Raw genomic sequence first — 22,313 nt, forward strand, 5'->3', positions numbered from 1 at the left:
CTGGATGCCAAAATTGATGGGTGTAGTTCTATGGCCTGTTATGCATATAGTCAGACTAGATGACCATACCAGTCGCTTCTGGCTTTAAAAAAAAAAAATCTATTAATTACTGACAATTCCAAAAATAGATTAATCAAAAGCCAAAAATAGATTAATCAAACTGGATTCTATATTTTTTTGTGCATCAGATCATCTACTAAATTCCAATTACAAGGCCAGTTGCATTTGTGCAAGGCCAGAGAAGGCAAGGGAACTACACAAAGCAGAGAGGTTAATTTGAGCTGCTGAACCTTTTACAGGGGATGATGCACGACAAAGAGAGAACCCAGCTGACTTTCAGATCCCAGGCTGAGTTTGCAGGGCTGCAGTTAGGAAAATAAAACAACCCCATCTCTTTATGTGTAAACTGAGCACATCTGATAAAAATAAAATTGGAAACAGATGATCATAGACACATGCAACACCATTTTATTTAGAGACTCACATTTCAGAGCAGAATAGCTTTTTACCAAGAACACCTCCTATCAGCTCAGTGAAGTAGGTAAAGGATTGTGCCACTCACATAATTTAGATTCTATAACAGATTGTAAACGAACTGATGGCCTGATAACTGCCGCTTTATGCTACAAAAGTGACTGTTTAAATTGTGACGATTTTACTTAAATATGAAGGACCTGATAACAGGTCCCATTTTTGGAGGGTGAGACAGGTTGACATTCAGAGACCAGATTCTCAAGTGTGGTATTGCCATCGGTGAACCAGACTGCAGTACTAGTGTAACCAGCCATGGACGGCTCACACCAGTGGCGCGGAGACAGAGCAAGAGCTCCTATGTCACTACCCGTCCCTTCTTTTCCCACAGTTGGAATATCCAGAACGGAAGGAGGAAAAGAGGGTTTTGGTGTTTTAACAATTAATTAAATACAGAAACAAGTTTCTGAACAGCGCACTTGGGTAGTTTAATTTAAAAATTGCTTAAATCCTTCTATTTACACAGTGTATTGCGTTTTTAAAAGTGACTCCACATTGAACTCAGCATCAACCCATTACTCTCTGGAGTCCTGTTGAAACTTGTGTTTTCTTGGTAGGACTGTAAAAGCCATCGTACACAAATACTGACAGAATAATCTGAAGGTTTGAAATTATTTTCTCATAAAAGAGCTCTCCAAAAACTTTCCCATCTTAATCCTACATGATTCCTGAGAGAATAAACAATTGTTCTCCCCCCAGACTACATTGAAACAGATTGGCAAAAACATCTTAACTGCCATTTATATGAACAGCAGACTTGTTGCAAACAAACAGTTTTATTACAACCATTTATGCAAATCTTCCTTCAACTCCTTGCTGCTTGCCTACTACCGTGTCTTAGACAGTTGTGCTGGCATTAGCTTCGGCTAGGTGCTCCTCCTTATCTGTCTCTGAAGGTGGCTCTCTTGAATTTGATTGTTCTTTTACCCTAGTTTTCATGGCATGCACCGCATAGTTAATGCTAGTGCTTTCAGTCCAACTCCAGGACCCTGACAAGGGGTTGTATGACATTCCATTCACTGTCTTGACTAAAAAGCCATCTGTAAAAGAAAGGGAAAAAAGATGGCGATCCTCAGACATTCTAAGTCAATAAAACATCAAGCTCTAAAAAAATAGCAAGTTCTAAATATACATTCTTCCACTGAGCTTTAGAGCAACAACACTGAGTCATCAGAAGCATATTTATAGTTGCTCAAGTTTTGCAGATTCAGGTCATCCACTTCAAAACTGATAAACTGAATATACCTGTGACGGTGCCCCCCATAAGGCTTTATGGAGATATGCTTATGAATGTATATATGACATAACTGGAATATGTTTTATGCTACATGTGCCATGTAACATATCTCTGTAGAGGCTATGATCTACTGGATCTATTAATCCTACTTGTATGCATGTATCATTTTTGTATTTGAAGTTATGAACATTGGCTGTATACTTGTTTGATTCTGAGTAGGTTTTAATGAAGCAGTTGGTCAGCTTCCTGAGAAAAGACTATTCTCAGTAAGTGCCCAATCAAGAGCCCTTAAGCCAACAATGAACCTGGAGACGCCAATCCACATCTGGGCTTTCCCAGGAACGTGGCTTGGCCGGTAAGGAACTCAATCATGCTTGGACATGTGACTTGCCCAGGGGACTCCAAAACTCCATTTTGTAGCTGGACTTTGCACAGGAGAGAGGAGGGGGTCTCTACCCACAAGAGAAAGTCTATTTAAACCCCAGGGAGACCCCTCCATTTTGTCTTCAGCTGGCTAAAAAGAGAGCCTCTCCACCCCCAAAGACACCTGAAAGAAACTGGAACAAAGGACAGTAACTACAGGGGGTGTGAGTGATTGCTGGACGCAGACTAGAAGGAGATTAGTCTGTAAAAGAAAGCTTACTGGAACTGGTGACAGGTTTCAGAGTAGCAGCCGTGTTAATCTGTCTTCGCAAAAAGAAAAGGAGTACTTGTGGCACCTTAGAGACTAACAAATTTATTTGAGCATAAGCTTTCGTGAGCTACAGCTCACTGCATCCGATGAAGTGAGCTGTAGCTCACGAAAGCTTATGCTCAACTAAATTTGTTAGTCTCTAAGGTGCCACAAGTACTCCTTTTCTTTTTGGAACTGGTGAGGTTTTTATCTGTATTCAGTTTTATTACCGTACTAGACATAGACTTGCGTGTTTTATTTTATTTTGCTTGGTAATTCACTTTGTTCTGTCTGTTACTACTTGGAACCACTTAAATCCTACTTTCTGTATTTAATAAAATCACTTTTTACTTATTAATTAACACAGAGTATGTATTAATACCGGGGGGTGGGGAGGGGGAGAAACAGCTGTGCATATCTCTCTATCAGTGTTATAGAGGGTGAACAATTTATGAGTTTACCCTGTATAAGCTTTATACAGGTTAAAACGGATTTATTTAGGGTTTGGACCCCATTGGGAGTTGGCATCTGAGTGTTAAGGACAGGAACACTTCTGGTAAGCTGCTTTCAGTTAAGCCTACAGCTGTTAGGGGGCATGGTTCAGACCTGGGTCTGGGTTTGCAGCAGGCTAGCGAGTCTGGCTCAAACCAGGCAGGGTACTGAAGTCCTAAGCTGACAGGGCAGGAAAGCAGGAGCAGTAGTAGTCTTGGCACATCAGTTGGCAGTTCCCAAGGGGGGTTCTGTGAGCCAACCTGTCACAATATCTATGGAAGACACTGGAGATTTAGCTATGAATGAAAAAAATAAGGCAAGAAGAACATGGATCAAGGAAATGGTGTAAATAAAGAGAAATTTTATGCTCCCTTCTTAATATCCCTTAGGTTCATCATATGATGCTGCATCATCTCAGACTCAGCAGGATAAAAGATAAAAAATTGAGTTCAGGCACCAGCTTGTTTACAGCGAGTTACAGGAAAAGTGAGGTGCTTGCTGGTGGGTTTTTGTTTTATTTTTAACTTTCTGTAGAGAAGGAGCATCTGAGGGAAAAACCCAACACCTCAGAAATCAGTCTTTTAGGAAAGCAATCAAACTGGGATCATTGGTGTGACTTAGTATTTTGATCCAGACACCATAATACACTCTTTCAAGTTTTATTGGAAAGTCTGTGGTCAGCTTTCAACTTCAGACAGTTTTTAAATGAAATGTTTTAATAAATATAAGGCTAATGAAAGATGAAGACGACAAAAGCCCTTGGTTTATACAGTGCAGCAGCAGTGCAACCTTTGGACACTAGCTCATCAAGTGTCTCAACCCTGACCTAGAGGACTCACCCTTAGAAACGAAACACTATTGTCTCCAAAAAGAGTCCAAGAATTTGCATCTTTTGATGCTTTGGCTATCAACAAGGAGGCTAGTTGTGACGGTGGTTTTGTTTAAGTGACCTCTGTACGCTTGGAGTTGAACTGAAATCATCAACTCTACATACTCACCTGAACAGCCAGTATGTGGTAATGACTTTTAGTTATGCTTGACCTACGCCAAATCTGAGCTGCTAACAGGAGTACAGAACTCTTCACTTCAAGGTTACCAATCATCCTAGCTATCTAGTCCCCAGACAGTTGCCGTTATAATCAGTGACACCTGGATCTCTCTATTCACTCCCGTCATTCTATTTGACACTTACTTGAGTCGAGCAGGCATTCTAGCTCTTCAGGTGAAATAAACTTCTCCCAGTCATGAGTACCTTCTGGTACAATGCCCATTATTTTCTCTGCAACTACAATCCCCAAGATATAGGACAACTGTGTTTTGTTGATTGTAGTAATGAATAACGAGCCTCCAGGCTAATAAAAATATTAAAACAATATTCAATTAGCAGTACATTTAACTAAACAAAAAGTGTGAGGACCTTTCACATGAAAAAGTACAAGACTAATCATTTTTGAATTTCAAGTACAGAATGTGTCCATTTAGAAGCCAGGAGCTGCAGGAATGAAAGCTACTTTCACCGATACATGGACATAAATGTTTTAAGACAACTGCAGGTGATAGAAAAATCAGAATGTGATTTTTTTTTGTAAAGACTGAGTCTTTTCAGCATTTAACCAACAGTCAACATCATCAAGGTTTTGGATCATTAAAAAAGAACAGCCATGCCCAGAAATGTCTATGCTAATCAAGGATAACACCTAATTAAATTATAAAACAATACATGCAAATGATGCCCGAGAAGAGAATGAATTACAAGTATAAGAATGTGTGTAGTAAACACAAGACAATATCCGGTCTTATTTATTAAACTTCAATTTAAATTAAACAAACATACACACCCTTCTCCATGGCAACTGCAAGCAGATTAGTTTGGGCTATTTTCATACCTAACTGTGGCTGCTGACCACACCACAAATCCATAGAGCAAAAACTGCCCAAGGATATTTCTCCTACAGCGAGTGGGATCAGTGGGGCACTTACTAATGGAAATGCTTGTTTGCTCAGAGGGCAGCCAAAAACGGATAGTGCAGCCAATCAGTGCTCATTTTGGGGGGCTTTCTTTTGGGCCATCGTGAAGTGAGTTGCGTCGTGACTGGCTGACTTGCTATTTCAATTCATATATATTCCGCATTCTTGTAAAAATAAGCACATTAATAAACCTATATTGCATAGTTCATCCTCAAAGACCTTAAAACGGTTTACAGATTGTACAGAAAGATCACTTTACCCACTGACAAGCAGCAATTTGTGAAGCACAACACAGGTGCTGTTTAACAGCTGCAACAATGTTACACTACACAGCAGTTCTGGACAAGAAGTGAAGACTTAGTTTATCCCACTGAAACTATAGGCATTATTTAGGTAGGTAGGTAGACTGTAATTCCCCATGCTGGAATTTGGCCATAACACTAAGTCACCAGCAAATCTTCATAATGTACAGCAGCATAAATTGCAAAATATGAGATACCATTACACAATTAATATACTTCTAGATAAAATTTTGTTTAATTGAGTCTCTGTATGTCCTAACGTAAACACTTTCAAAGAACAAAAGTAATATTAGTGGTTCTATGCACTGGTAGAAAAAGAATGATAGGGGCATGAGAAATTAGACAGAAGGGAGCGATGGTTCCTATTCAGATAAACTATGTTCCCTGCGTGAGTAGTTTGACAAGGCGGTGAAGTAAAGAAGAGTCTCAGACTGCACACTGGGCCTACCGTCATCCTCTACTAACCAGAAACAAGAATACTAGAAAAAATAAAATAAATCCTAAGCACATCTAAATGTAAACATGGCACTCTTTAAAGCAATCCAGGAATACATCTGACTTTTAATGCTGAGTTGGAATAAGATGCCATGAGACAGAAGTTTAACTGCAGACAGAACTTCAGTGCATAGTTAAATCATATTTGTAGACACCATCAACATAGCTATTAGATCTTCCTCCACCAGTGGAAAATCAGGCTGTAAGAACTTTCCATTAGGTTTTGACCTTGTACAACCTAATGGGAGTCATGGTACTACTGCAATATTAAGTGATGTCACAGAGGCCTTTGGGATCTACATGTGCTCTGATTAACTTTTTAAATAAAAACTTCATTAAAGAAGGAAGGAACAAACATTTCCTACAATTAAAACAAACACTTACTTTTAACACTTGATAGCAGTACTTGATAAATGTTTCTAAGTCAGCCACATGCTCCACTACTTCAGAAGCAACCATTACATCAAAGGTTTCTGTAGCCTCTTCTGCAATATCCTCCAGTGAACACGGTTTGTACTGTATTCTCTTGGCTAGGACTGGATCAAATGACTTGTGCTGTTCTGCTGTTCTAATGTTGTCCTCCAGAGGATCAATTCCAGTAACTGAAGCTCCCAGTCTACCTAGAGGCTAATGATACATACAGTGTTGTTTATTCGCTGCATTAAAACAATCAGGGTAAGCATAAGGCTCTGTGTAAACTAACAGAATCTAATGTCAAAGTCACAAAAAAATCTTGCAGTAATCATCATTAGAACAGTGAGACAAACAAGGGTGGCCTTTGATCTGCAGCATTTTTAAAAGTTTATTAGACAGAGAAAGCACAAAACACATTTCAGATTTTCTATTCTTTTAAAAACTAATATTGTCAAATAGAAGATAGTGATTCTTTTACATCTGTTTTTTTAAATAATTGTTCTTTGTCCACTTTGCCACAAGTGCAGATTTTCTCCACTGCAACTATCACAGAGACACCATTTTTCTCCCCTAGGTTTTTGAACCTACACGTATGGTCACTCCTTACTGAAATGGTGAATCCACGTGTCTTTTTAATGGTTACTCTACAAATGATTATCTATGATACCTGCTCAATGCTGAAAGCTGAATACTCAGATGTTTACTCGGAAAGTACCAGTCTTGACTGTCACTGAAATATTTTAAGTACGTTCTTTCTCAGAGGTTGATGTCTCTTTTGAAACTGGAATACTTTGTGCAACACAACCAATAACTTTATGTTATTGGAACTCTAAATTCTCTAGTTATTAAGCTTGTGAAAGTTACAAACTCCACTGGCTTTATCAGCAGAGTGAGAGAGCTACTCGTCCATAGTCATTCAGTGTGTGGAGCTTGTAAGTACTTTGAACCAGCCAGTGAGAACTTAACTAGATGGACACATATGCACAGTATATCCACCCTTAAGCACACACCCGCAAAATTTTCTAATGCTCATGTACAATTTTCAAGCAGTCATAATTCTATAAAACAGAAACCATTTGTTTTATTTTTCAAAAATCAAGCAAAGGTACTAATCATCAATGAGAATTAAGACTATACCAAGTTTCCACTTCAGTAGTTTTTGCTCTAGCTGGCTCATGTATTTGGAGGGTAGGAGGTGAAGGAAGGAGGAATTGTTTTATAACAGGGTAAAGATACACATTTTTCACTCTCTCGCAGTTAAAAAGGATTTACGTCTAGCTACCAGAAATCGGGGGGAAGAGAGAGACCCACCTTTGTGCAGAGAGCCAGGGTGAGCGTCTGTGCTACACCTCTGAACTTGAAAGCTTCAAAAGATCTTGGGCTGCTCTGGGGGCTAGAGAGGTCCCCAGCGTAACTTAGACAGTCTAAATTAGAGCAGCCCTATGAGACACAGCGCTGACCAGAATCTGTGTGTTACACTCCCACCCTCAACCAGGGGTGCTGGAACAATTTTTATACTGGGGGTGCTGAGAGTCATTGAACCAAACTGTAAACCTTGTATATACGGCTGCCCCCTGCACCACAGGAATCCTCCTTATGCCAGATACAGGGCTTTTAGGGCCCCTTTGTACAGCCCCAGTACTATTAGGTGGTGTCAAGAGGCAAGGTCAGAGATGAGAACTTTGCCCAATATGGAAAATTTAAGCCCAGAAGTTTCAAAAGTGTCAGGCATGTGAAAATAGGTTACAATGGAAAACATGTTACTTCATTAACAAGAGTGGTCATGATAAAAAGTGATCTTTTACTAACCTCCCCCCACCACCCAATACAAAGAAAAGTTATTTTCCAATGACTTTCCAAAGGAATACTAGAAAGGACTGATGATATTTTGCTGTTTGTGACAATATTTGAATAATCTGTTTGTTGGTTAACCATAAAGTTTTAGCACCTCTTCCTTTCGTTTCTCTTTTCTTGATGAACCTCAGTTGATTATAACAAAACATTGCGTGTACTTTTTTTTAACCCAAATACTAAATGTGGTTTGCAGAATTTACTGCACTCCAAAACATGCATTTATCAATGTACCGATACGGCAGAAAAGGGCCTGGGGCTACTCCTCCTCATCTGAGATTTAGGAGTTAAACAAACACCTTTCAAAGTCTTTATATGCGCCTTAGCTGGAGGGGCGGGAACAACAAACTGTGTTTCTTACTTCACTTAACAATCCACCACCACAGCCAACATCTAGAATCTTTACACCGGACAGAGGGCTTCCCAACTGACGATCACTACTCATGTTCAATAGAGTATCTCTGAAATAAAGTGAACATAAATAAGCACAAAGATACAAAATGGTTTAAATGAAATGTTTCTTTAAAATGTGTGTTAAGTAACTATAATTGTTCAACAAGTTATGTCTCATTTTCCTGTCTAATTATTTTACACTGTTTTTAGATGGATGCTTAGAAATAGCATTACGCAGCAAAAGTAATTCCAAAACTGTACCTAATAAATGGCACTCTAATATCATTCAGAGAATGCAAGATGGAATATTCTCCTTGTTCATCCCACCATCTATGTGCCAAAAGCTGGAATTTTTTCATTTCTTTTGAATCCACTGTCGTGTGTGAAGTACTGTATAGCCTCTTCATAGCAGACCTAAACAATGAAAGCCAAACATCATGTCATAAACATGAATACCTGGCACCAAAACATGTGACTGAAACAAAAGTTGGGTTAAGAGGAGGAAAAATATTTCCTTCAAGGTGGGAGGAGGAACAAAGCCAGAGAAAGCACTTTTAATTCAATTTATCTCGCTGCCTAGAATCTAAAATCTCTCCTTTTAACTTAGTTAAGATCATTTAACGTCACACTGAATTACTGATAACTCTGAGCATAAAATAGATTATTTAATGTACATCATGTAGGGGATTTTTTAAACTTAGTAGTATGTATTTATGTACAGTAACAATAAAAAGGAAGAGCAAAAATTATCTGAAAAAATCAATTCTGATCTTTCAGAAGAGTTTATCAGATCATCATCAAGTTGTCATCAAACATCATTAAGCTCATTTTTATACAGTAAAGGATAACGTCATGGATAATTTGATTAGCTACTGTACTTACATGCTGCTTTTCGTTTCAGTCAGACAGACAAACCTTGTACTGTTGGATGTCAACTGCATTTTCCAGCTGTAGTTCTCACTGAAGCCCCCGGGGCCTCTCTGAAAAGCCTGACCATAATGGTCACCTGCATATATAACAAAATCAGTGCAATGGAAATCATTAGCTTTATGATCATTCAGAGATAAAAGATCTGTTTGTCAAATTGGTTTGAAACACTATGTAGTGGTCATAAGTTTAAATAATTAAAATATGTGTCCAGGAGCTAATCAATGTATTTACCTTTACCTGTGAATACATTGTTTTCTCACACAAAAGTTTTGAGAGAGAAACCAGTCCCCTGTTGTTATGGATTTATGAAAAGAATACGCAAACAAATACAAAGCTAAGCAGATATATCACTGATTTACTTCTAATTTCCCTGAACTAATCAAATAGAACACAATCCAACAATCAAATTAAGATTACAATTGAAATTCAATTAACAGATCCATGGTTCAATGTATCTGGTTTGCCAATTACTACAATAAGCATTTAAATCAATTTACAACCTTAAAACAAGAATTACTTTAAGACTTCACAGGAAAGTTAAGGAAGAATGCATTTCTTATGATCTAATCAAGTGATCTAAGAGTGTGCTAAAAACAGAAGCTGACTCTTGCCTTTGCACTAAGACAGTACAGCTCTTAGAGTCTGTCTACACTGTAGATGCTCGAGTGGTACAGCTACGGTGCGGCAGCTGTGCGTCTGTAGGCACCATAGTGAAGGGGGTTTCCGTCACTGTAGTTAATCCAACTCCTCGAGAGGCCACTGCTAGGTTAACGGGAGAATTCTTCCATCGACCTAGTGGTGTCAATTCCAGGACTTGACTATGGTGTTCAGGATAGTGACTGTGGAAGAGCCAGAGAAGGAGATGCCTGCCATGAACAGCAGGGAGAGAGACATGGCAGGGAACTCAAACCATGCCACAATCTAGGAACAGTCTAAAACTGTGCAGGAGTCTAGCCAGTCTCACCAGGTGAGCACAGATGAATCCACTGCCAAAGGGGAAGGGAATTTGAGTAAGTGTACGAGCAGTTTTCCTTGCAATTTTTTTTTTTTTTGCTTTTCCGTTCCCTCAAACCTCATCTCCCGCCTCCCCCCAGCCACCTTTATTCCCCATTTTAAAATGACACCAGTCCCATTCACAAGTTAAAACAATGGATCAACTTTTCATTGCTGTACTGGTGTAATGTTAGAAAATACATTTCAAAAAGGGTTGTATGGCAGTCTGATTATACAATACACATCAGATCAGTGTCATGTGCTCAGGTAGCAATGGAAGAAACAGAGGCAGACTTGAGGCTCACTTTTCATTTTTTTGGCTTGTTGGGCTAGGAGGGGGGTCATGGGGAGTACTATGTTTATCAGAATAGGGATGTCTTTTATCCTCAAGAGATCCACATGAAACTTTCATGGAGATCTTCTGCTATCCTCTCCTGAAGAATTCTAGAGATGGTAGCTTTATTTCTTCCTCTGAGATAAAGACGCCTTCCCATGCCACTCTGTGATGAGTTCAGCTGGCACCATTGCAGTAAACAAGCTAGTCCCACACAGGCCCAGGCAGCTTAAGGAAGCCATCAGCAGCCATGTTCTCTGTGCCTTTGTGACCCTCAGGAGTGAGATATTAGCCAAAATCACCATTGCCTATGAAAAATAGCATTAATAGTCACAGCCATTTCCCTATATCTGTACCAGGAAGAGGACCAAACTGTATAGCCACATGCAATAGAACACCCCCTTGTCCTCCCCCTGCTAGGCCGTACCCACCAGGGTTTGAGCTGCAGAGCAATGCTGTACCAAGATGCTCCAAAACCCAGATGTCAATAAGCATTTTTTATTAAGGTATTTGTGGAAATAATGCAAAGAGAGTTTTGAGACTTCTCTTTCCCTTTTCGTTGTGACTGCAACTCTAAAGTGTATCAGTCTGTTTTTATCAGGTGGTTTTGAGGAGTCACCCCTCCATGCCCAAGCCACGTCTGACCCTGATCAGGAGGCAAAGAAAGAGGACTAGGGAGTATATGTGCTGCAAGAGCCTCCAGGCCACAATTGCCTTGGACCATGATCAAAGGTCTTGGAGAACTCTTCAGAACATAACAGAGGGGAAAACCGAGAATGAAGAGAGCAGTTGCTGCAGGACAGGCAAAAGGACTAGGAGGCACCAAAGAAATACGGGGCGGGGCCAGGGGCAGCAAGGGTAGGGTGTCACTGATGCGGCCCTCGGGCCAATGCACTAGTCCTCATGTGGCCCTCGTGGTCATTTGAGTTTGAGACCCCTGGTCTAGATCTATTCTCTTTGGAACCCCTTTCAGGTAGTTGAAAGCAGCTATCAAATCCTCCCTCATTCTTCTCTTCTGCAGACTAAATAATCCCAGTTCCCTCAGCCTCTCCTCATAAGTCATGTGCTCCAGCCCCCTAATAATTTGTGTTGCCCTCCGCTGGTCTCTTTCCAATTTTTCCACATCCTTCTTGTAATGTGGGGACCAAAACACAGTACTCTAGATGAGGCCTCACCAATGCTGAATAGAGGGGAATGATCACATCCCTCGATCTGCTGGCAATGCTCCTACTTATACATCCCAAAATGCCATTAGCCTTCTTGGCAACAAGGGCACACTATTGACTCATATCCACCTTCTCGTCCACTGTAACCCCTAGGTCCTTTTCTGCAGAACTGCTGCCTAGCCATTCAGTCCCTAGTCTGTAGCAGTGCCTGGTATTCTTCTGTCCTAAGTGCAGGACTCTGCACTTGTCCTTGTTGAACCTCAGCAGATTTCTTTTGGCCCAATCCTCTAATTTGTCTAGTGCCCTCTGTATCCTATCCCTACCCTCCAGCATATCTACCTCTCCTCCCAGTTTAGTGTCATCTGCAAACTTGCTGAGGGTGCAATCCACGTCATCCTCCAGATCATTAATGAAGATATTGAACAAAACCGGCCCCAGGACTGACCCTTGGGGCACTCCACTTGATAGCAGCTGCCAACTAGATATGGAGCCATTGATCACTACCCGTTGAGCTCGATGATCTAGACAGCTTTCTATCCATCTTATAGTCCATTCATCCAGCCCATATTTCTTTAACTTGCTGGCAAGAATACTGTGGGAGACCATATCAAAAGCTTTGCTAAAGTGAAGGAATAACATATCCATTGCTTTCCCCTCATCCACAGAACCAGTTATCCCGTCATAGAAGGCAATTAGACTAGTCAGGCATGACTTGCCATGCTGACTGTTCCCGATCACTTTCCTCTCCTCTAAGTGCTTCAAAATTGGTTCCTTGAGGACCCGCTCTATGTCCAGTTCAGGAACCCCATTACTGCAAATCTGCCTACTATTTCCTACACATTATCAAGAGTCACAGTCCTGCATAGCAAGAGATGTTTTATGGCCTTATACAGTTGGAGCATAATGGGCCCCGCACTACGGATTTTCCAACCCAAAATTATTGCCCACTGACCAGTAGCAAGCCAGTGTTAAAAGCTTCCTGAGAGTGATCTCCACTTGCTTCTCCACTTGACAATGCTGCTCTCATTTTGGTGTCCCTGTTGCGGAGGGCTGAGGTGAGCTCGACACAGAGCCCCAGGAATGTGGCTTTTCACATCTGAAAGCTCTGTAGCTACTGCTCATCATCCCAAATCTGCATTATGATGCAATTCTCATCAGCCAATGCTCATTTCTCAGGCCCAGAAACAGTGCTCCAACATGCAGAGCAGCTCCGGGAATGCCAGCAGCAACCTGGCATTGTTTTTCACTATGTCCACCAGCATCCAGTTACTGTGCTCAAATAACGCTGCATTGTCTTTATCACAATCCCAATTGCAGCAGTACTCCCTCAAGCTGTGAAAATACCGGACAATCATGTGCCCTGTATTAGCAGCGCAGACAAGAACTGTACTGAGTTCTGCCGGCTCCATGCTTCTGACAGACAGATGGCGGACACCAAAAAGCACTCCAAGCGACTGTGAGAATTTTGAAAAACGGAACAAAAATTATGGGATATGGAAAGTATTATAGGATGGAGAAATTAGCATGGTGGGAACTTGGCCTCTCGCTCCCAGAAATCCCTGGGTGATATATGCTACTAGTTCACAAAGCACTGTGAAAGTGTCCCAAAATGCACTGCACCAGACAGCAGGGCACACTGGGATACCTACCCAGGATACACTGCACTTCACACTACTGTTACATCAACACACAGACTCTGGGTACCAGTGCAAGCAACCAGAAATGCACACAGCCATGCAATATACACATTTTGGTGGCTGTATAGATATGTAATTTGAATCGACCAAACTTTGTAGTGGAGACCCCAATATTGCAAACACTTATGCACATGCTTAACTTTACTACCACAAGTAACCCCACTGACTTTAAGGGGACTTCACGGTAGTTAAATTAAGCATGTGCGTGTTTGCACATTGGGATCTTAGTTGGCAAGCTCTTTGGAGCAAGGACCATTTTTAACATATATGTACAATGCCTAGCATAACAGGGCTCTGATCCCTGATACATTTAAAGGTGGCACACCCCAAATCCACCATGTCATTTTAGAAACTGTGGTCCTCCTCTCCCCAGCCTGCCCCATACTTTTCCAATCCATTAATCTCCTCTCCCTATCACATGCACCCTCATCCATAGCTTTAGTCAAAGCCATGCCTCATAATCGGTACCCATGGGATATCTGATTACCACCAGCCTGACTTTTTAACTTGTTCCACATGTCAGATTATTTGTCCGACAGCATAATGGATGATGGAGAGCGTGACAATGCCTCATAATACTGTGCAATCATCCAGTTTGTTTTTCAGAGACTAAAGGGGGTCTGGGGAGAAGGGAATCTTATTAGGTAGGATAAAGAATACAATCACAGGACTCACTTTTTATGCGATGCAAAGCATACCTCCTGCATGCAGATCAATAAACCTCAGAATCCCTACTGTTATTAATCAGCCCTATACAATGGTGATGCATCTGAAGACTTCTGGAGTAATTACAATTTATTCGTACAAATACTAGGTACACAATCTTCCTTCTAATCACTTCTGTACATTATCATTAAAAAGGGACACAGTGTCAAGTAGAATGGGATTCACTTATACTGTTCACATGGGTTGCCCAGGTAAAAAACACTTTGTACAGCTTACATTCTGTAACAGTGAGCATGTGGCATATTTACACTGGTCACTTTGTTTGGAGCCACTTTCCCTCTAAACTACATCTAAAAATATTCTTATTGATTTATTATTAGATTATATAGGCCAGGATAGTTCCATACAGAGAAAATAATTGTGGACATATCTACTATCAAAGAGATTAAGCTTTGCAAAAATTTTTGTTTTTGAATAGAACCTACTAACAAGCATAGATTTCTTTGGTTTGCTGAGTATTATTCAGAACTACAGAGATCCATCTCAAAGTGAGATCTGTGATTATATATCTGATTAAATATAATTATGATAAAAATAAAGGTTTATAAACTGTAGTTCTTAACATCATACTGTACTTCTACCATGCCTTCTATTCAAGGATTTCAGCTTTATCAGCAATTAATGAAATCGCACAAAATATCTGGGAAACAAATGGTACAATCCCCATTTAGACATAGGGAACATGAAGCACTAAGGTTCAACTTCCAATGGGATAGGGAGGATACTGAAAAATGACAACATACAGAACACTAACCTTTAAAAAAGGAGATTTCAATAAAATGAGATTAGTCAAAAAAAGGCCCTAAAGTTAAAAGCTGAGAAAGTAAAATCTGTAGTGGTGGCATATATGCTCCTTTCTGCAAAGGAAAATCGTATCTCACTAATCTCTTAGAATTCTTTGAATTTGTCAATAAATTGATTGACAGAATTTAGACTTCAAAAAGGCCCTGCATAAGAAGCTACTAAAGAAGCTAAAAAGTCATGGGGCGAGAGTCAAAGTACTATCAAATAAAAAACTGGCTAGGAGACAGAAAGCAAAGGCTAGAATTAAATGGACAATTTTCATCATAGCAGAAGGTTAACAATGGGGTCTCTCAAGGTTCTGTGTTCTTCTATATATTTCTTAGTGATCTGAAACCACAGGCTAAGTAGTGAGATAGCAAAATGTGAAGATGACAAAATTACTTAGATTATTCAGGACCAGAGGGGGCTGTGAGGAACTTCAGAGAGACCAAACAAGCTAGGTGAATGGGCAACACAAAGGCAAATGATGACAATATTGATAAATACAGAGTCATGCACACTGAAGAGAAAAAATATAAACTACTTGTACACCTTACAGGGTTCTAAATTAATTGTATCAACTCAAGAAAGACACCTGGATGTCACTGTAGACAGCTCAATGAAAACCCATGCTCAGTGGGCAGCTGCAGACAAAAAGCAAACAAGATGGTAGGATGCATAAGGAATGGGAGGGAGGGAGAATAATACAGAAAACATCATCATTATAACGCCTTTATATAAATCAGTGAAGTGATCTCATCTGGAATACAGTGTATTGTCACACCATCTCTAAAAGGTTACTGCAGAACTAGAGGGGGTTCAGAGGAGGGCTATGAGAATGATCCAAGGCCTGGAAAAACTCATATGAAGAGAGATTGAAGATTGTGATTATTTACCTTAGAAAGGAGGCGAGTAAGAGGGAACATGATAAAAGTCTATAAAATAATAAATGATACAGAGTAGGTAGATCAGGACCCTTCCATTTTCCCTGACTCATAACACAAGAACAAGAGGACATTCAATGACATTACCTAATGATCATTCACCTGTGGTACTCATTGCCACAGGAAGCTATTGAGGCCAAGAAATTAACAAAATTCCAAAAGGTAATGGACATTTATATGGATATCAAAAATATCCAGTTATAATTAATGATAACAAACATTTTGGAAGGGATATTAAACCTCATACTTCAGGTCTTTAACTGATCTCCGCTATTAAAGGCCAGGAAGAGACAATGTGCAGGCAGACCATCTGCCTGCTACAGGATTCTTACACTTTCCTCTGAAGCTGCTGGTGCTGGCCTGTGAGAGACACAATACTGTAGTAGATGTACCTTGGATCTGATCCAAGATGACAACTCCATATGTTCCTAAATCTGAATGTCTTAAACCAAATCCTACCACCTATGTACCGAAATCCCATTGACTTTTGATGAAACCTATCTCCTAAATCTCATTTGAAAATGGGATATAGGTACTTCTGAATATTTTACCCATTTTCTATTCCCACTGTTCTAGTTAAATATGTAGCTTAACATTGTAGTATTTGCCATAAAACATACAGGATATGCAACACAGCTGAGTTAGCATCACTACTGCAACCATAACTTCTGGATTTCCTAATTTTTAGCTGTGCAATCATAATGTTGCATATAGCTTCTCCCCCGCACCTTCCCACTCTTTAAGAATAAATAGCGAGTGAGATTTTAAAAAAGAAAAACCAAGAACTATTGAAAGAAAAGTTGCCAAAAACATCAGCCTGTCATTAAAAACTCAGATACAGAACAAAGGGAATAGCTAGTTTTATTCCTGTAGTAGACGATTTCGAGCATCAAACTTGAAGTATCTAAAAAAACTATTTATCACCTCTCATTTAGACACATGCGTCAAGTCATAGTCTGTGTGTTTATACTTGAGTAACAAAACAGAATTAGAGCAATTATTTTAAGCAATTTGTTCTTATATAAGTTCTTATACCACCCCTCATCACTGAAATATGAGTGCCTTCCAGCAGCGTATTAAGCAATGTGACTAACATCTGTTCATATGCAGTTCGCTCTGTCTCATACTCTCCCCATGGGGAAAATTATGTGGGCTAGTGTAGTGTTTTGGTAGGGTTATTTGTTTTATTTTATTAATGTATATGAACATGCTCCAATGTGTTTACATGACAGTCAGTTTCATGCTAACAGTGCTGTATCCCTTCTGAGGAGAGAAGGGAGAATCTCACTACTAAGTTATTTATAGAAAATACTTAGGTAATTTACAGGTGATAAATAAAGCAACTAAATGACAGGAAAAAAGAGAGAGAGAGAGAGACAGACACAAGATGGGTGAGGTCATATCTTTTACTGGACCAACTTCTGTTGGTAAGAGAGAAAAGCTTTCGAGCTTACAGGGATCTCCTCTTCAAGTCTGGAAAACTGACACAGAGTGTCTGAGTTAGTTTCCCAGACCTGAAGAAGAGCTCTGTGTAAACTCGAAAGCTTGTCTCTCTCACCGACAGAAGTTGGTGCAGTAAAAGATATTACCTCACCCACCTTGTTTCTCTAATACCCTGAGACTAATATGACTACTACAACATTGCATACAAAAAAAACAGAGAACTAATGTAGATAAAATGAAACACAAATGTGCTGTCAAACAACTGGAAATGTATAATGCAAATAAAGCGAGTACATAGTTCAAAGGCCATAGATCTGTTGGTATTATTTTTATGAATCAGATCACCCTACCAATGCTTTAGACTGATTTTTTTGCTGCCAGCTTAAAAAATACAAAGCAAATCATTTTGGTAGTTTTAATTTATTAACCCTATTGGGGTCCTTCAGTACTACCATTATATGAATATTTACTCCTGCTAATGGTGGCTTATGCCCTTATTTCATGTAACAATATATACCTACAACTATGTCCTTTAGTTATTGATTTAGGAAAATCCACCAGTGAAGTTGAAAAGTGCTTATCCTGTTTTATGGTGTGATGAAGTAAGAATTTTGGTAATATTTTTATGATTGCTATGTGCGCTTCAGTTTCCCTCTGTGTTTTGCATGGCTATGCATGAAGTGTAAAAGGTTACAAAGCTGTTCTTGGGGCAGAGCAGGGGACATGGGAACATAAGAATGGCCATACTGGGTCAGATCAATGGTCTATCTAGCTCAGTATCCTGTTTCCCCACAGGGGCAGGTGCCAGATGCTTCAGAGGGCATGAACTGAACAAGGTAATTATCAAGTGATCCATCCCGTCATCCAATTCCAGTCTCTGGCAGTCAGACATTTAGGGACACCTAAAACATGGAGTTGTCTCTCTGACCATCTTGCCTAATAACTACTGATGGACCTATCCTCCAGGAACTTATCTACCTATTCTGAACACAGTTATGCTTTTGGCCTTTATAACATCCCATGTCAATGAATTCCATAGGTTGACTCTGCACTGTGCCACACGTGTCTAGGGTGGTAGGAATGGGTTACTAAGGACTGACTGAAACCAACCCATATCTATGGAAAGACAATGGGAACCCCAGTGGCTGAGCCATTCACACCTAGCAATCAACAACCAAGAGAAAGGAGATTTTTTCCCTCACCTCCCCGCAGGGAAGAGGAGCAAAAGCCCCAGCTAAAGAATGAAGAGAAAAGGTATTTGGAAGTTGCATTAAGATCTGGCCTGGAGGGGGAGGTGTCCGAGAGAGACTTAGGGCATGTCTACACTTGCTATTTAAAACAGAAAAAGTCTCCTTTTTTGAGCAAAAACCGTGGGAGTGTCTACACTTGCCATTGACTTTTTGCAGTGAAACTTCAGAAGTTTCACCACAAAAAGAAAACCAACTCCATGAGAGGCGTACAGCTCTTACCGGTGATGCTTTGGCAGTGATGTGCAAGTGAAGACACATTCTTCCTGTTTACACAGCCTTTAACCTCCTGAGGATATCCCACAGTACCTAGGTGACCACTCTGGCCAGCAGCTCTGCTGATCTGATGCCAAGTAAACACACATCCATCCCTCCCCCTGTAAAGCCCCTGGAACTTTGAAACTCCCCTTCCTGTTTTCTTGGCAAGAGCTCACTTATCATCTGGCCAGGTGACAATGTCTGCTCCATGGAGCAAAGGATCCCCTGCTTAAAGCAATGCTGAGCTACTGCAGCTGATCAGTGTTTGGGGAGAGGAGGCTGTGCAGGTACCCAGGATGCCCCGCGATCATCCCTCACCCCTTCCCAAAAGGCACATTGTCAAAATGGAGAGAGCTGCACTGTGGGATAGCTGCCCTCAGTGCACTGCTCTCATCCAGGATGGAAGTGCTGCAAATGTAAACACTCTCTGATGCCTGTGGAAGTAAGTGAGTACACAAACCAAAACTTTTCTTTCACTATCACCCTTGAAACTGACAGCATGAAAACTCTGCAAGTGTAGACATAGCCAGATAGTCCCACTCCCAGATGCCTGTAAAAACAAAAAGATAGTGAGAGAGCCAAGATGGCTTAGTTGGCATGGTGATGGCAGCCTGGCTCAAGGGAGCAACTCTATCTTAACCTTTGTTTCTCTATGCTAATTAAAGGACTCTCAGATTCTGTAGGCTAGGTGATTAATAAATGACCATTTTATTTTGGAAAGGATGCCTGGTGTTGCAGCAAATACTCATTGGGAGCACTGTGCCCTGAACGGGTACCACACAAGTCTCCCAGAGAAGTCTGCCTTATCTAGCTTTGCTGCAGGGAGCCGAGGAGAGAAACAGGGATCACTGGTGCCCAAAGGCCCAGTTTCAAACTCTGGGAGGTCCTGGACCTGCCCTTCTGGAACTTTGCGAGTTCTCAGGGCCCAGCACAGAAAAGGGATCACTCCGCAAGCTGGGGCATAGACCAGACATTGTGAATCCCTGTCGATGGTACTCTTTAGAGCTTTACTCCTCTAAGCCACCTTTGCAGACCAGTAGGGCCATTCAAAATTGCCAGCTTCAAGCTTTAATAGAGCAAACGACCCATAAAATGCTTCTAAGCTTAATTTTATATAATTAGTTCCATCCTAAATACATTGACAATTAGCTTTCCTGTTTAAATGGCTGTAGCAAAGTAGCTATTACTCCGTGTGGAACTTCCACCATGCCAACCGGCCAACCCTCCATTTGTTTCTAAAAAGCGACTCCTCCGTACATATTATAACAATTTAGGCTGCAAGTACAGTATTGTGACACATCGAAGCCAGTGACCACAAGAACAGTCCTGCAAGGGTGGGCAACCCGCGGCCCGTCAGGGTAATCCGCTGGCGGGCAGGAGACAGTTTGTTTACATTTGCACAGCCGCCCGCAGCTCCCAGGGCTGCTGGGCAGTTCGGCCGCGGCGCGTCCGCACTGGGCCCCGGGTAAGCGCCCGCCCGCCCCATGGCAGCTCTGGGGCAGCGCGGCGCGGGCGGCGCCTGGGCGCTGTCAATCACGCCGATGGCGCAAGCCGGCCGCAGAGGCACCGCGGCGGTTCCGGAGCCCGCGCCAAGCATTGGAGAGCGCTACTGGCCCCGGCACAGCCACGGGGGCTGGCGGCGGTGGAGGCGCGCCCAGCGCTGGGGGACACGTAGCCCGGCCGCCGCGGGCCACAGGCAGGCCCCGCAGGAAACACCCAGAGCCAGCTGATGCCGCCGCCCCGGGCTGCCTGCCCCAGCCCCGCTTGGCTGTGGCCGGGCACAGAAGGTACTCACCGGCCGCTGCCCCCGGCCTCCTCCCAGGCGGGCCCGCCCCGCTGCTCCGGCCCCGCGGGGCGACGAGAGCCCGGGCTGCTCTGTTCAGCCCGCCGCAGCCCCACATTGCCCCAGGCAGAGCGCTGCTGCCGAGCTCCGCCCCGAGCGGGACCCGGGACCCGCCTCCCGCCGCCGCACGGCGCGGCCTCCGCCGCATAGTTCCGGGCTGGGCAGTGAGCCGAGCGCGAGAGGAAAATCTCAGGACACATGGGGCGGGGACGCCACAGGCGCAGAGCCCCGACCGGGCCCCGGGGGAGGGGGACGCACAGCCCTGGAAGCTGTGGAGGGCGTACGGCCCCTGCGAGGGGCACATGGCCCCAGCTCCAGCCCCCGGAGCTGAAGCCACGGGGCGGGGGTGGGGGGGCATGGTCCCAGTTCCAACCCCCACCGCGCTGCTGGCTCAGCTAGGGTGACCAGATGTCCTGATTTGATAGGGACAGTCCTGATATTTGGGGTTTTTTTTAACATAGGCTCCTATTACCCCTAACCCCCGTCCCGATTTAACACACTTGCTGTCTGGTCACCCAGCTGACACTCACATCACCTCCCAGCAGGGCCCGTGAGTGTGGCCAGGGGAGGGGGCAGGCCCAGGGCATGGGGGAGTAAGTGTCTGGGAGGTCTGTGGTGGAGTGCCTGGCAGTGGGGGGCCTGTTGGGGGACTGGGCAGTGGGGGAGATCTGTGTGTGCCAGGACGCTGGGCAGTAGGGGTCTGTGTAGGGAGCTGTGTAGTTGTGGTGGGGCTGTGGGGAAGGGCATTGGGCAGTAAGGGGGCATCTGTGTGTTGGGGAACTAGGGAGTGGGGGTTCTGTGAGGTGCTGGGCAGTTGTGGTGGGGCTGTGGGCAGGGGGGCGCTGGGTAGTAGTGGTGGTGTGCAGAGCATGGGGCGTTCAAGGGGTGTTGGACGGGGGAGCTGTGTGGTACAGCATGGGCTTGCCCCCAACAGGGCCAGGCAGACCAGTGTGCATCTGATCATGCCGTGCATGCCCCATTGCCCCTGGCTGGTCTTCCGCCCGCCTGCTCACCTGAGGGCTGGGGCAAGGGGAGGAGGGGCAGGGTCCAGGTGGCGGTTACCTGGGGTGGCTCCCAGAAAGCAGCCAGCAGGTCCCTCTGGCTTCTAGGGTCAGGGTTGCTGGGGCTTCTCCACATGCTGTACCCATTACTAGTGCCAGCTCCGCAGCTCCCATTGGCCGGAATTGTGCCAATGGGAGCTGCGGGGGCAGGGCTTGCATGGCACAGGTAGTGCGCAGAGCCCCCTGTCTGTCCCTGACCCTAGGAGCCAGAAGGACCTGCCTGGGGCAGGGGTGGGGTGGGGGTCCCAGTGGCACTCACCTGGGGCAGCTCTGGGGAAGTGGCCATCAGGTCCCTCTGGCTCCTAGGGTCAGGGCGGCCAGGGGGCTCTGTGCGCTGCCCATGCTCACAGGCCCTGCTCCTGCAACTCCCATTGGCTGCAATGGAGCCAGCGCTGGTGGTGGGCATAGCACACGGACTGGAGACTCCTCCTCCCCCCCCCCCCCCCGGCTGCCACTGTGCCTAGGGGCTGCAGGGTCCTGCCGGCCGCGTCCCAGTAGCTGCGCAGGAGCCTGCCAGCTAGGGTGACCAATT

At 43.2% G+C, this 22,313-nt stretch overlaps 1 protein-coding gene across 2 annotated transcripts; it reads right to left on the reverse strand.

Moving 5' to 3' along the window:
* Positions 1–452: 452 nt before the first annotated feature.
* Positions 453–20,811, reverse strand: COQ3 (coenzyme Q3, methyltransferase). Of its 2 annotated transcripts, none has more exons than XM_077812853.1 (7): positions 20,673–20,811; positions 9,239–9,362; positions 8,618–8,770; positions 8,325–8,424; positions 6,083–6,325; positions 4,126–4,285; positions 453–1,571 (listed from the first exon to the last, which is right to left on the reverse strand). In XM_077812853.1, the coding sequence occupies exons 1-7, from the start codon at positions 20,776–20,778 to the stop codon at positions 1,369–1,371; spliced, it is 1,089 nt and encodes a 362-aa protein (XP_077668979.1). In that variant the 5' UTR covers positions 20,779–20,811; the 3' UTR covers positions 453–1,368. The 2 variants fall into 2 exon arrangements, with proteins under 2 accessions (XP_077668979.1, XP_077668980.1); XM_077812854.1 differs by having other exon boundaries at positions 9,239–10,921; positions 20,673–20,795.
* Positions 20,812–22,313: the final 1,502 nt, after the last annotated feature.

This window comes from Eretmochelys imbricata, chromosome 3, assembly GCF_965152235.1.
Source record: "Eretmochelys imbricata isolate rEreImb1 chromosome 3, rEreImb1.hap1, whole genome shotgun sequence".
NCBI classification, from domain to species: Eukaryota; Metazoa; Chordata; order Testudines; family Cheloniidae; genus Eretmochelys; species Eretmochelys imbricata.